This window comes from Myripristis murdjan, chromosome 19 (genome assembly GCF_902150065.1).
Source record: "Myripristis murdjan chromosome 19, fMyrMur1.1, whole genome shotgun sequence".
Taxonomy (NCBI): domain Eukaryota; kingdom Metazoa; phylum Chordata; class Actinopteri; order Holocentriformes; family Holocentridae; genus Myripristis; species Myripristis murdjan.
This window is the reverse complement of record NC_043998.1, coordinates 18,360,999-18,373,140: the sequence shown is the minus strand read 5'-3', so window position 1 is coordinate 18,373,140 and position 12,142 is coordinate 18,360,999. Positions and strand designations below refer to the sequence as shown.

Below are 12,142 nucleotides of genomic sequence, written 5' to 3'. Positions count from 1 at the left end.
GATCAATAGAGCGTTTCCCGGCTTGCATTGGGTGCTGATGTCTTGGCCACGTCCCCAGGCCACGTCGCGCTTTACTCGCCATTTTCCCATCTTCTGTAGCGAGAAATCGCCTTTTTTTCTGGTGTCAGTGTCACTCGGCACCGCTGGAACGTAAATTATCCCCCGGACGGAGCTCTTTCTAGAGACGGAGATCCACTCGCCCCCGCGCAGCTTCGCAGAAACATGAACATTTTCAGACTAACCGGCGATCTCTCCCATCTAGCAGCCATCATCATCCTGCTGCTAAAAATATGGAAGACCAGGTCCTGCGCCGGTAAGTAGCCGTGTGCCTTAACTAGCGGTTTTCATTGCTTTCTATCTCTGTCACGGATGCAGTGTGTCATTTAACAGCAAACTTTAATAGCTCCGGTTATAATTAAGACTCCAGCGGCGGCCGGTTAGCTAGCCAACTCTCTTGCTAGCATGCTAGTATCATTAGCTGCGCAGTCAGTTTGCCCTGTTATGAAGTCATGACGGTTCACTGCGGTATCTGTCAGTGTTACTCCAACTAAAAAAAAAGGGCCTGCCACCGTGTGAAACCGGACCAGTGTAACGGGAAACAGCGGGGAAGTGGGAGTGGAGCTGCACGGCTAGCGGCGGCTGTGCAGCGGCCCAGTGCTGGTGTGTCACTCCGCAGGTACACATAGGTCGAGGGCTGCAACACCTCCCGTGTTAGTGTGACACGCTGCACGCTGGGCCGCGTCCTCTCCACTGTGGACGAACACGGACTCACTTCAGCTTATTGACGGCGACCCCCCGATACTGTGCGCTTGGCCCGGGGTGACCTCTGACGTGGCAGCGCATATCTGTCTCCAGCTGACTGCTGCAGAGCTGAGATCATTAGGAACTGTTTGCATGTCCTGTTGCAATGAAACATCCGTGTGCTGTGTTTTCTGATCACAGAGGGTCAAAGGGTATAGCAGTGTATTCTCAAGAGGCGCAGTCACCAGAGCAGTGTGATTGCGTTTACTGTAGGCTTGACTGAATAGTGCTGCATATCGGTAGGTAGGTAGATACTTTGTTCATCCCGCAGGAAATTCACATTTTTTTCAGCAGTATCCACAGATTACAGATTAAGTAAATAATAATAATAATAAAAAAATAGAAATAAAGAATAAGATCTAAGTATAACAGAATAAGATCTGAGTACAACAGAATAACCTAAGTACAACCCAGTGTGCAAAAAGCAATGTGCAACAAAAAATACAGAAAAAACCGTGTGCATGGGTGTATAAAATGTGCATAGAGGTAGGTCAATGTGCAAATTTAGAAGAAATATACAGTACACACATGATAAATAGCAGTAAGCAATATAAACACTATAAACAAGGATTATAAAAAGATAGGAATATGAACAATTTCAACAGAAGTATTAACAGTTAAACAGAAGTAATAACAGTTAAACAGCAGTGGAAAATAACCTAACCTGAGGAACACAATCATCATGCAAATGTGTACTACTCCGCCTTCACGACTGTAAACATTTGAATGTTAGCCACTGTGGTTATTTGGGCTGGGATGATCTGCTTATCTCCTGATTCAATACGACTACAATACTCTGGTGTTGATTTGATATGTGCATTTCTTAAGTATTGCAATTCAATAATAAGATTTATTGTGATACTTGTTTTTTGATTTATTCTCTACTTTGTGGCTGTGCAGTGTCATGAAGCTGTGATAGGTCAGTTTATACAGTGATGTCAAGCTCCAAAAAAAATGGTCAGACTACAATGAAATGGCTGCTATGGGGGCAAATATCATCACACACGACTCAAATGTGGCTCCTTGAATCCACAAGCTTTCCAGTCAAAGCCAATTGATGTAACTCCAAGACTGTTTAGGCCCCAGTCTGCACAAACACACCATTTTACAACAGGCCACAAGAACACATTTGGACTGCAGGGTTTGTGGCCCAAAGTGTATGGGATTAGCAGAAGGTGGGCATGTCTGCAAAGGGGAGAGCCGTGGCTGCCGAGAGAACCCATTTTCATTCAGAGACTTGGAGGTCAGAGGTCAAGGGACCCCGCTGAAAATGTCAGTTTTCCCCTCGCCAAAATTTTGCCAAATTTTGGGGCAATAGTCCCCGTGCTGACAGCCATGCATGACATGCTTGGTACCAGCATCCCTATGTCGTCTAGTTTCATATGATACCATTAACTTTAAAATGATCACACTTTTACTGCAGCGAATGCACTGATCACATCCCCTGACATGTCTAGAGGTGGGTGTGTGACTGGAGGAAAGCATGTTGTCACTTGCAAGTGTTTGCAGGCCAGACAGACGAGAGAGGCCCCCTGCAGGGCAGCTGTGTGTCTGTGCTTGGGATTATTATGCTGTAAAGCTGCAGGTGGAGATGAAGGCTGTGGAGCTGCACTCATCAGACACTCTGGAAGCTCCTTGTACATCTGCAGCGATTGATCGGTGCAGCTATTTTAGCGTCATGTACGTTGAAAAATAAGTTCATGCAAGTGAAACTAAAGGAGCCTACGCACAGCTTGAGATGTAGTGTAAGAGTTTGCATTTCTGTATTTTTTTTTTTTTTTTTTTTTTTTTTTTTTTTTTTTCAGTTATTTGCATGTAAATCCTTGGATGAGGGGGTGTGGTGTCCCCCATCAGCATTTGGATGAAGTACAAAGGCAGCTAGATTGGGTGCCATATTAACTGGTAGTTATCCAGTTTTGCATGGGGCTTGAATCACATCCTCGTCTCCTTTGTAGGTTTGCCAAATTGTGAACCAAGCGCAGCAGAATCAGCCCCGCCTTATGAGTGGAAATAGACGATTAAATGGCTAGAGGTTTGAAATGACCTAACACTTAGAGGTTAAGATCAAGATAAAAACATCCAGCTGAATAATGCATTGTACCATCTGTCTCTTCACAGGTATTTCTGGCAAGAGTCAGATCCTGTTTGCCTTGGTATTCACCACTCGCTACCTGGACCTGCTCACTTCCTTCATCTCTCTTTACAACACCACAATGAAGGTGAGACTCACACACGGACATACTCGTCATTGGCGTATCCTCTAGACATCTGTAAGAATCCCACCCCTGTTTCTCCAAGCAGTGAACACAAAATGCCAAGGTTAATCTGCTACACCAAGCTGACACACCTTTGTTTAGCAAAGGACAAAGTCGTGCTGCAAGGTGTAACCAAACTTTGTAGTGCAGCTTATGTTTAGTTATGTTTACATCGGCCAATACACTGCAGGAACAGTGAATTTTCACCAAGTGTGGACAGTGGTTTGGGTAACACTGGTTCTGTGTTTCAGATAATCTACATCGGATGTGCGTACGCCACCGTGTACCTGATCTACGTGAAGTTCAAGGCCACTTACGATGGGAACCATGACACATTCAGAGTGGAGTTTCTGGTCGTCCCCGTTGGAGGCCTGGCATTCCTGGTAAACCACGACTTCTCTCCACTGGAGGTAAGAACTTCAGCACGAAGACACACTTATGTTGACTTCTTTGGATAAATATGCACATTTTCAGTTTCATTTTAAGGACCATACCAGGGATATTGAGTGTTTGGCCATTTTACATTGCCACATTTCACATTGCAACAAGTCATTTTCTAAATCATGCAGGGGTGCTAAAGATTTCACAATACATAACAAAATCCCTCCATTTTTAAATATGATTTTTTTTTGTTGTTGTTGTTGTTGAACAGCCACCTTTATAATGATCTGCTTCTACGGCTAATAACTAAACTGCTAATTGGCTGAGTAAAGAAAGTGTTTCCAAGGCACTGTTTTCTCTTCCCATTGTCAAGTCATCAAAACACGACAGTGCTGCTGCTTTTCGCAAAACTAATGTAGATGACTTTATTATAATGATGGAATACTGGTGTGAAGAAAGATTGAAGTCTCTGAAAGTAAATTTTTTATATCGTAGTGGAATGAATGGAAACCAATGGCTGGATAAAAGGGAGGAAAATTGATACTGGAGTTCTAAAGTACAGGTGCTTGCTTTGGGAAAAGATCAGCAGAGATGTGAAGTTTGCATTGTGTAGGTATTACATTAAACATGTAAAGTCACTGGTATGATCCTTAAAGCATCAGTGTTGGTTATCTTGGCGGTTACATATCAGCGCTCGGTTCTCTCTGATTCTTCTTCCCAAAAACGCTCCTGTCTCCCCATCGCATTTCCTTTCACTCAGATCCTGTGGACGTTCTCCATCTACTTGGAGTCGGTGTCCATCTTGCCCCAGCTTTTCATGATCAGCAAGACCGGCGAGGCCGAGACCATCACCACCCATTACCTGTTCTTCCTGGGACTCTACAGAGCCCTCTACCTCATCAACTGGATATGGCGCTTCTACTTTGAGGGATTCTTCGACATGATCGCCATCGTCGCCGGGGTGGTTCAGACCATCCTCTACTGCGACTTCTTCTATTTGTATGTAACAAAAGGTGAGTCATGCTGCCGCTTCTTTTACTCTCGCAAAGACATAGCAGTACTGGAATCTCTCTGGCTCTTATCAAAATAACCTTTGGGTGGACAAGGTCAGTTTGTCATCTACAAAATACAGAACCGTTTTCCTACTTCTGTGGAATCTGATCAGAATTCAGCATTAGAATCCACTTGGCTCAACAAATCTGATAGCCAATGTGGTACTCACCCATAAACTGACTTGGAACATTTTCCGGACCACCTGAGGAATGTCTGTCGTTAGATTGCTAGATAAGTTACGTCCTCTCTTTTACATCCTTTTAAACTTGCCTTACCTCAGAGCATCTGTCAACATTTTTGAGACATTTTTGACAAGTATGTGACTATTTGAACTGTTTTCTGAGGAACCTAAAAATCATTGTTAGACCTTTTTATTTTGGTGAGTGCCCTCATATGGTTTCTGCGTTGTGTTAAACATAAATCCGTCCTCTCTCGTTTCAGTACTGAAAGGAAAGAAGCTGAGTCTGCCCGCCTAAGTGCCAAAGAGGAGTGTTTTGGCAGACTCACAGAGGGGGAACCGGGGGGTGGGGGGTCGTTGGTAGGGGACACCACTGCCCCCCCTCCCACCCATCCACCCCCCGCAACCACTTCCTCCTCTCCCCCCCTCCCGCCAGCGTAAGATGCCTGAGACAGAGAGCGAATGGGAGCTGCACCTTCTTCTGATCCAGAACAAGTGGAATCAGAGCACATCTGCAGAGGCCGGTCCGTGGCCTTCGGATTTCTGTTTGATGCATCTTGCCTTAACTTTTTTTATTACTCTGTATAAAGGAAGAAAAAAAAAAGTGAGAAAAGTTTTCTACATGAAAAATGTGTACTCTTACGATTTGACACACATTAGTGAATATGAGCTGAAAATGTAAAATTGCCTATGATTTGGCACTGTATGATATTGAAGGGGACTTCTTGTGGTGGGATATTATTGATTCAATCGTTTGTAATAGTATTTGCAATCTAAATAAATGTGCATTGTTTTTTTTTCTGAATAAGTTTCACAGGAATATCGGATCCCCATAGCTTTGGTAGGCAAGTCCCCCTCCCCTCCTAAATTTGACCTTATTTACATTCCTATGTATAAAGGCCATCTCTTAGTTTTCCATGCCCTTGTTAGAACATAAATTTGATATAGATGATATGACTTCCAAGTTCTTTTGTTGAGAATGGAACTTCCTGTAACTATGGAGTTAAATATATTTTTTGTGCTGATGCCTCCAAAGACATGTTTTCATTCACGAGTATGGATTTCCTTTGCCTGTTTTATGTCCACACATGAGCAGAGTGCTCATTAGGAGAGGAATCCAAGCTGTGACAAACGGTGGAGGCAAAGGATTGAAACGTGATCCATGCATCCCCATCGCTGTAAATGGCTTCTCTTCATTTGAATAATCCATTCATTACACCATTTGTGGTATATCACCTGTAATTATACTTAAATGCCTGGCCCATTCATTTCAAAAAGCTCCTTTATTGTTTCTATGAGTAAATTCACTGGAAGGGTATCACATGTGGATGAGCACTACAGAAGTCTTGTAGTTACCAGTGTTTTTTTTTTTTTTTTTTTTTTTTTTTTTTTTCCAGTTTCCAATGAACAATGTCCATAGAATTGCCTACATGATGTGCATAATTATAAGCTCAGAAAACCGTGTTGTTGGAAATGAGCATAATCCTATGGACATTGTTACATCAGAGTCAAAAACAGTAATCCAGACATATCTGCCTTTGTTTATTTTTTCATGCAGATCATTCCAGTTATTTTTTCTTTTTTTTTTTTTTTTTTTTTTTTTTTCTTTTTGTCTTAGCGGAGCTTTTGCATGATGTTGCCACCACAAATAAAGATTTTATGAGAAACATTTGTATCAGTGCTGTGGTTAAAATGAAGTGAACATATGCAGGAAGAACATGCATGTCCAGCGTTAACTGGAAGTGCAGGACCGAAGCTGCGATGCAATGCCATGTCTGTTGTTCCCAAGGTGGATTTATCACCACCAGAATGCGCCAATGTGAGCCTTGGCTCCTCCACATAACAACAGACAGTTTTTTCACTCATAAAATGATATGAATGACATTATTACACTTTTATAAATGAAATGCTATCAATCGTTTTGTATTCTGAAAACAGCTTTGTTGATATTTTGGAACATAATCGTGTCTCGGCCAAAAAAGAACAAATTAACCAGAGGGGTAAGGTATATAGTTCCTCCTGAGACTTTTGCACACTGGACACTACTGTCACAAACATATAACCTATGAATAAACACTGCTATAATGTAGTGGCAGTGATATGAGCTGCTTGTAGAGGCGAACAGGAACAGGGTATAAGGTTGTGCATTTTTGGGATTAATCATGTTTTTTTTTTTTTTTTTTAACAGTCAATACAAAAAATACTGGCTCGAGGCTGATAGTGTTTTAATTTGAGAAGAAATGAGGTAAATCAAGGTGAACCTTGTTAAGCTTGTTTAGATACATGATGGCCTGAGCCTAACTTTTCTTAGTTACATATTTTTCATTCCATGCATCCTGTCAGACAAGTAGGCCACTCAGAAGCCTTGAGACACATGGTATTTGTGAAATGTACCATGCTCTTTAATACTGTCCCTCTGAAATGTCCAAAACAGGTCAGAAACTAATACCAAAGTTCCCTTACAATGTTGCCACTGAATCTACATTATTGTCCTGAAATGTTCATTACGCTCCTTTATTGTCACTGAAACATGACACTTTTCTCATTTGTGATATTTGTCCTGATGAGCTTTGAGGCGGTGTCTGCGACTGAATCCTTCATCACAGACCTCACACCTGAAGGGTTTCTCCCCGGTGTGGACCAGCTTGTGTCTGTTGAGCTGGTGGCATGTGGTGAATCGCCTCTCACAGTTGGGACACGCATAGGGCCTCTCCTGTGTGTGACTCCTCAAGTGAATGGTTAGGTAGTGCGCTTGAACAAAGCCTTTCTCACAGATCTGGCACTTGAAAGGCCGCTCTCCCGTGTGATACCTGGTATGGATCCTCAGCTCAGCACCTGACCTGAAACTCTTGGCACAATCTTGGTAGGTGCAGACAAAAGGCTTTTCCCCGGTGTGGATTAGGTCGTGTCTCCGTAACGCGGACCGACTCAGGAACAGCTTACCGCAATGTGAACAAGGGAACCGCATCCCTTTGTGGTGTATCTGAACATGAGCATCCACTGCCTTTCTTGTCCAGAAGGTTCTCTTACACTGGGGGCAAGAGAAGTGTGTGTGTTGGCCTGAGTGGCGCTCCATGTGCTTTTTCAGGATTTCATTGGTGCTAAACGCCCGACCACACTCCCAGCAAAGGAACCGTTTCTCTCCTGTGTGTTTCCTGTCATGGTAAACGAGGTCTACATGTCGGTTGAATCTCTTGGGACACTTGGCACAGCAGAACGGAAGATCCCCCGTGTGTGTCCGCTCGTGTCTGATGAGAGCGCCTAACTCACTGTAACTTTTGCGGCAGTGTGCGCAAACAAACGGTCCACTGAAACGATGGGCATCCAGATAGTGTTTGATGAGAAAGCGTACCACGTTGAAACTCTTGTCGCACATGGTGCACCTGACCGGCCTGTGCGTGACACTGTGGGCATGCAGCGTTTTAGCATCTGGGCAAACTTTTCCACACGCAGCACAGTAAAGCGAGTTGTGGGTGAGTTTGTGAGCTCTCAGCGTCGATCTGAGCCCAAACTCTTTCCCGCATTCTTCACATTTGCAGCTTTTCTTGATCCCGACTCGCTTCGGTGACTCATCGTGCTTGACCGAGCGCACCTTGCGGATCTGTCTCACGTGACACATCCGTCCACCTCTGGTCTCACATGTGATGCCACAGTGGGGAGAAGACAGCAGGTTCTCGTTCAGAGGGCGCCTTGAGTGCCATGCTTTTCCATCCACCGTGTTCTTCAACTCACTGCTTTCCAGTTTGGTCCCACTTGGCGACAACTGGCTTGTAGAAGATGCCTTAATGGGAACACCACTGACACTTTCTCCTTTTTCAGATGACCATTTTTCAATTGTTTCATGAGCAGCCTCGGGTTCATTTTCTTCCCAATTCTGATTGGTATCTTTCTCACATAAGTCCTTGTGTTTCTGAAAGTTTCTGAAATACTTGTAAGTCTTCTGGCAGTTGCCGCAATTATAGATAACATCACTTGAGTGAGTCATTTTATGTTGTGCTATTTCCTCAGAGCTCCGTATTGCCTCAGTGCATGCTGACTGTGCGAGAGAACCAAGAAGTGTCTCAGCTTCCCGTTCCTGTGCATCAACATTCATGTTGGGTTGTGGCAAAACCTGGAAGATGCGGTTAAAAGGGTCAGAGGTTTCTGCATCATGATGGACAGCCTTCAAATTATCACCCTGCAAGCATTTTGTAGACAACAGTAACTGGTGTGGATCTGAGGTATTGTCTGCTGTAGTGCTACCATGTCCTCTAGAGGAAAGCTCCCCCTGCTGCTGGCTGGCATATTTACACGCTTCTTCATGAGCCTTCATGCTGCTTAAGTGCTTAAAAGACCTCTCACAATTGCTGCAATGATAGGGACGCTCACTGGAGTGCGATATCATGTGGCACTTTACTTGCGCAGCACGAGGAAAAGTCTTGCCACATACGGTGCATTTGAATACTGTGCTTTTCCTCCCCACGTCGCTGCAAAAGCTGCGCACGTGTCTCTTCAATTTCAAATGACTTTGCAAATATTTCCCACATCTGTGACACGGGTATGTCTGCTGCTTTGCGCGAGCACACTGACGTTGTTCAGCATCTGAAGCGAGACTTAAAGGTCGACTGTTTACGCTGTCAAGAAGATGCATTTTGACTGGTTTCCTTCCTTGAGCTAGGAATGTCTTCATCTTCAAACCCCTGTTTGGTCTCTCTGATCTGAACAGCAACAATGTAGGCATACTAGTTACATCCTGGTTCTTCTGTTGCTGTTTGGATTTAGCTGTGTCATCATCTTCAGATTTATTTCTTAAGTCCTTTACATTACTTGCCATCAGTCCAAAAGGTTCTGCAATTTTGTCCTCCCCGACAACTATCGGTGTTTTGCAGACTTCCACCTTTTCTCCAGCATCTTCACTTTCAATGTCACTGGATCTAGTGTCTTCAGTAGAATTTACATTATTTAGGTCCCTTTCCTTAATAGTATCCTGCTCACTGGTCACGGGGTCGGTGTCCTCACTGTTTTCTGCAGTGTCAAAAAACGTATCAACATTTTCAGCTGTGTCATCAATGTGAACTGGTTGTTTGCTGGTTTCCGCATGTCCTTCTGTTCTGCTTTGCTGTATTTGCTCTACATCACCAATGCATATTCTCAGTCCCGCAGTCACCGCTGCATCACAGCTACGTCCATCAGTGAACTCATCACTGACGGGCCCTACATGTTCTCCTGTTGCTGTCGGCTCATTCACAGTCACAATTTCCTCCATATGAGGAAAACTGAGAGCTCTTAGGATGCAGTCACCACAAGAGGAAAAATCGACATCTGGAGAACAGAGGAAACGGAAACCAAACATTTTATCGTGCTGAAACACAGTTGCATTTTCTTACACGATACATTTTGATAACTCAGAAAGGCTTACCATTGTCCTCCAACTGGCTGACGTTTTTTTGATACAACAACAGGGACTTAAGCTCCTGAAGATCAGAGACAGACACAAAACATTCCTCCAGAACAGAAGGAACATCACTGAGAAGGGAGGCAACCTGCCAATGAGAAGTACAAGAATAACTATCGAGTAGATGAACTGAACATGGAGTCTACTGAGGCTGTGGAAGTCTTGAACAGAACAGAACTCACAAGCAGGATTATTCTTACAACGCTGGTTGGGACGAGGGTCAACTAAATAGGTCACTTAGTCAATATTTTGGAAAATTAGGTCACATTCTATAACTAGTACAAGACACAGAAGAGGAAAAATAATGAAGATTGATCAGTGAGTGTGAGCCACTTCTTAGTTTCTTGAAGATTTCCACATGTGAACGAGTCTCAGTGGCGTCGCTTTATGGAACTAAATGCTGGGTTTGGATTGTTTACGGGGAGACCAATGAGACTCTTAGGGTTAGTGACACAGAATCCCAGCCTCACAAGAATCCTGCAGTTCTGACACTGTTATGAATCTGGGACATGATTACAAAGAAAACCGCGCTGCTATTTTTACCTCCCGGAGTTGCGGCACTTGCAGCAGCTTCTCAAGCCTTGATAAGAAGTGCCACACAAGCGTTTGTAGAGCGCTGTCATACTTGAGCCGAACCTCCACGGGAAAAACATCCTAGAAATGAAATACAATGGGAGTCGGAGAGAATCCAGCACAAATACAAAGTAAGAGAAAGTTTGGCGCCGGTGCTTATGCAGCTCTCAACGCACAGACCTGAAAGAAGCACCGGCTTTTTTGATCTTGCTCTTTCAACAAGATCGGAATCAATCCTAAGAGGCTTGATTTGGGCAACTGCTCCTCTGCACTCGTGACCTGCAACACAGACACATCCGTGACACATAAACCTTAAAATCAACCTACTAATTTAACCTGACATTATCGGGTTTCATCCAATGACAAAAGAAGGTAGACCTCTTTGCCCCAGCTTGCCATGAGGGTCTGGATCCTGTCCAGATGCGGCTGGATTGTGCGCAGGTCGGCGATGGGCTCCGAGTGACAAAGCTCCAAAACAACCTAAAGACCGACAAAAGAAATCGGTGAGGAGGGATGTTGACAGCCACCGATATGCCGTTGTTGTGTATTATTTTGTTTTAATTCCACGTACTAAGTAACAGAATGTAAGCTCTCTAACCAGCCCAATTTGCCACCAGTTCATCACACAACCCTTCAGATATGAAGAAGTGATCCCAGTGTTTTTGTTTTCCCGTCCACCTCCCTCCCTCACTTACTCACCCTCGCTCGAAGGCCTAGGAGCAGCAGAGCTCTCTGGCAGGGATCCAGGAGGTCTGGAACGATCTCGGTGGTCATGCTGATGAACTCCTCAAGCAATCCGTAATCAGTCACGACGTTGTGCCGGACGGTCTGCCAGATTGCGGCCGAGGCCAGTCGAAGTGGTGGGACCAGGAGGCGCAAGGAAGTGAGGGGAAGTGGAGGATCTGGGAGGGAAAAAGGAAAAAAAAAATGCATAATATGAAAATAATACAAAAATCCAGAGCAGTGTCAGATCTCAGCTGTGCTATAATCAGCTGCTTGGTGTCTGAATCAAGAGAAACTCTGTCTTACAGCACAGCAGAGCCATAATATCGATGTTATTACATTATACACATGTTTCATATAATTCCATAATACATTCATAAAAAAAATCAGCTATCCATTTCTTTTCTACAAAGGCTGCTTATTTTTTTTTTTTAATCAACACATTTGTTACCTCCTCCTTTATGACTAAGCCCGTGCATGTTTTCTTTCTTTCTTTCTTTTTTTTTTAACTAAATCGTTATTGTTACAAATTACACTTTACATATACCAGTAACGGTTTTGAATATTTACAGCGTGATCAAGACTTCCTGCGTGGTGTGACCATAAAGCCGTCTCGTCTTGGAATTGTTGCAAATGGTTGCTTATGGTTCCGGCCTATAAGTTCCTTGTCGTTTCATTAAAAAAAAAAAAATAAAAAAAAAATAAAAAAAAGCGGATTAAATAGCGCAGTTATTTAAATGCAAT

The 12,142-nt window shown here is 43.7% G+C and overlaps 2 protein-coding genes across 3 annotated transcripts; one reads left to right on the top strand and one right to left on the bottom strand.

The window, feature by feature from the left end:
• The first annotated feature begins 11 nt into the window (after window positions 1-11).
• LOC115377897 (ER lumen protein-retaining receptor 2) lies at window positions 12-6,175 on the top strand. Its single transcript, XM_030077970.1, has 5 exons — window positions 12-313; window positions 2,920-3,020; window positions 3,308-3,466; window positions 4,198-4,450; window positions 4,932-6,175. The coding sequence occupies exons 1-5, from the start codon at window positions 223-225 to the stop codon at window positions 4,964-4,966; spliced, it is 639 nt and encodes a 212-aa protein (XP_029933830.1). The 5' UTR covers window positions 12-222; the 3' UTR covers window positions 4,967-6,175.
• On the bottom strand, window positions 6,030-12,069 carry LOC115377896 (zinc finger protein 11-like). 2 transcript variants are annotated; one of them, XM_030077967.1, is made up of 7 exons: window positions 11,850-12,069; window positions 11,375-11,577; window positions 11,054-11,155; window positions 10,856-10,954; window positions 10,646-10,756; window positions 10,067-10,190; window positions 6,030-9,969 (listed from the first exon to the last, which is right to left on the bottom strand). In XM_030077967.1, exons 1-7 carry the CDS (start codon window positions 11,875-11,877, stop codon window positions 7,211-7,213), a joined length of 3,426 nt encoding a protein of 1,141 aa, XP_029933827.1. In that variant the 5' UTR covers window positions 11,878-12,069; the 3' UTR covers window positions 6,030-7,210. The 2 variants fall into 2 exon arrangements, with proteins under 2 accessions (XP_029933827.1, XP_029933829.1); XM_030077969.1 differs by having other exon boundaries at window positions 11,969-12,063.
• Window positions 12,070-12,142: the final 73 nt, after the last annotated feature.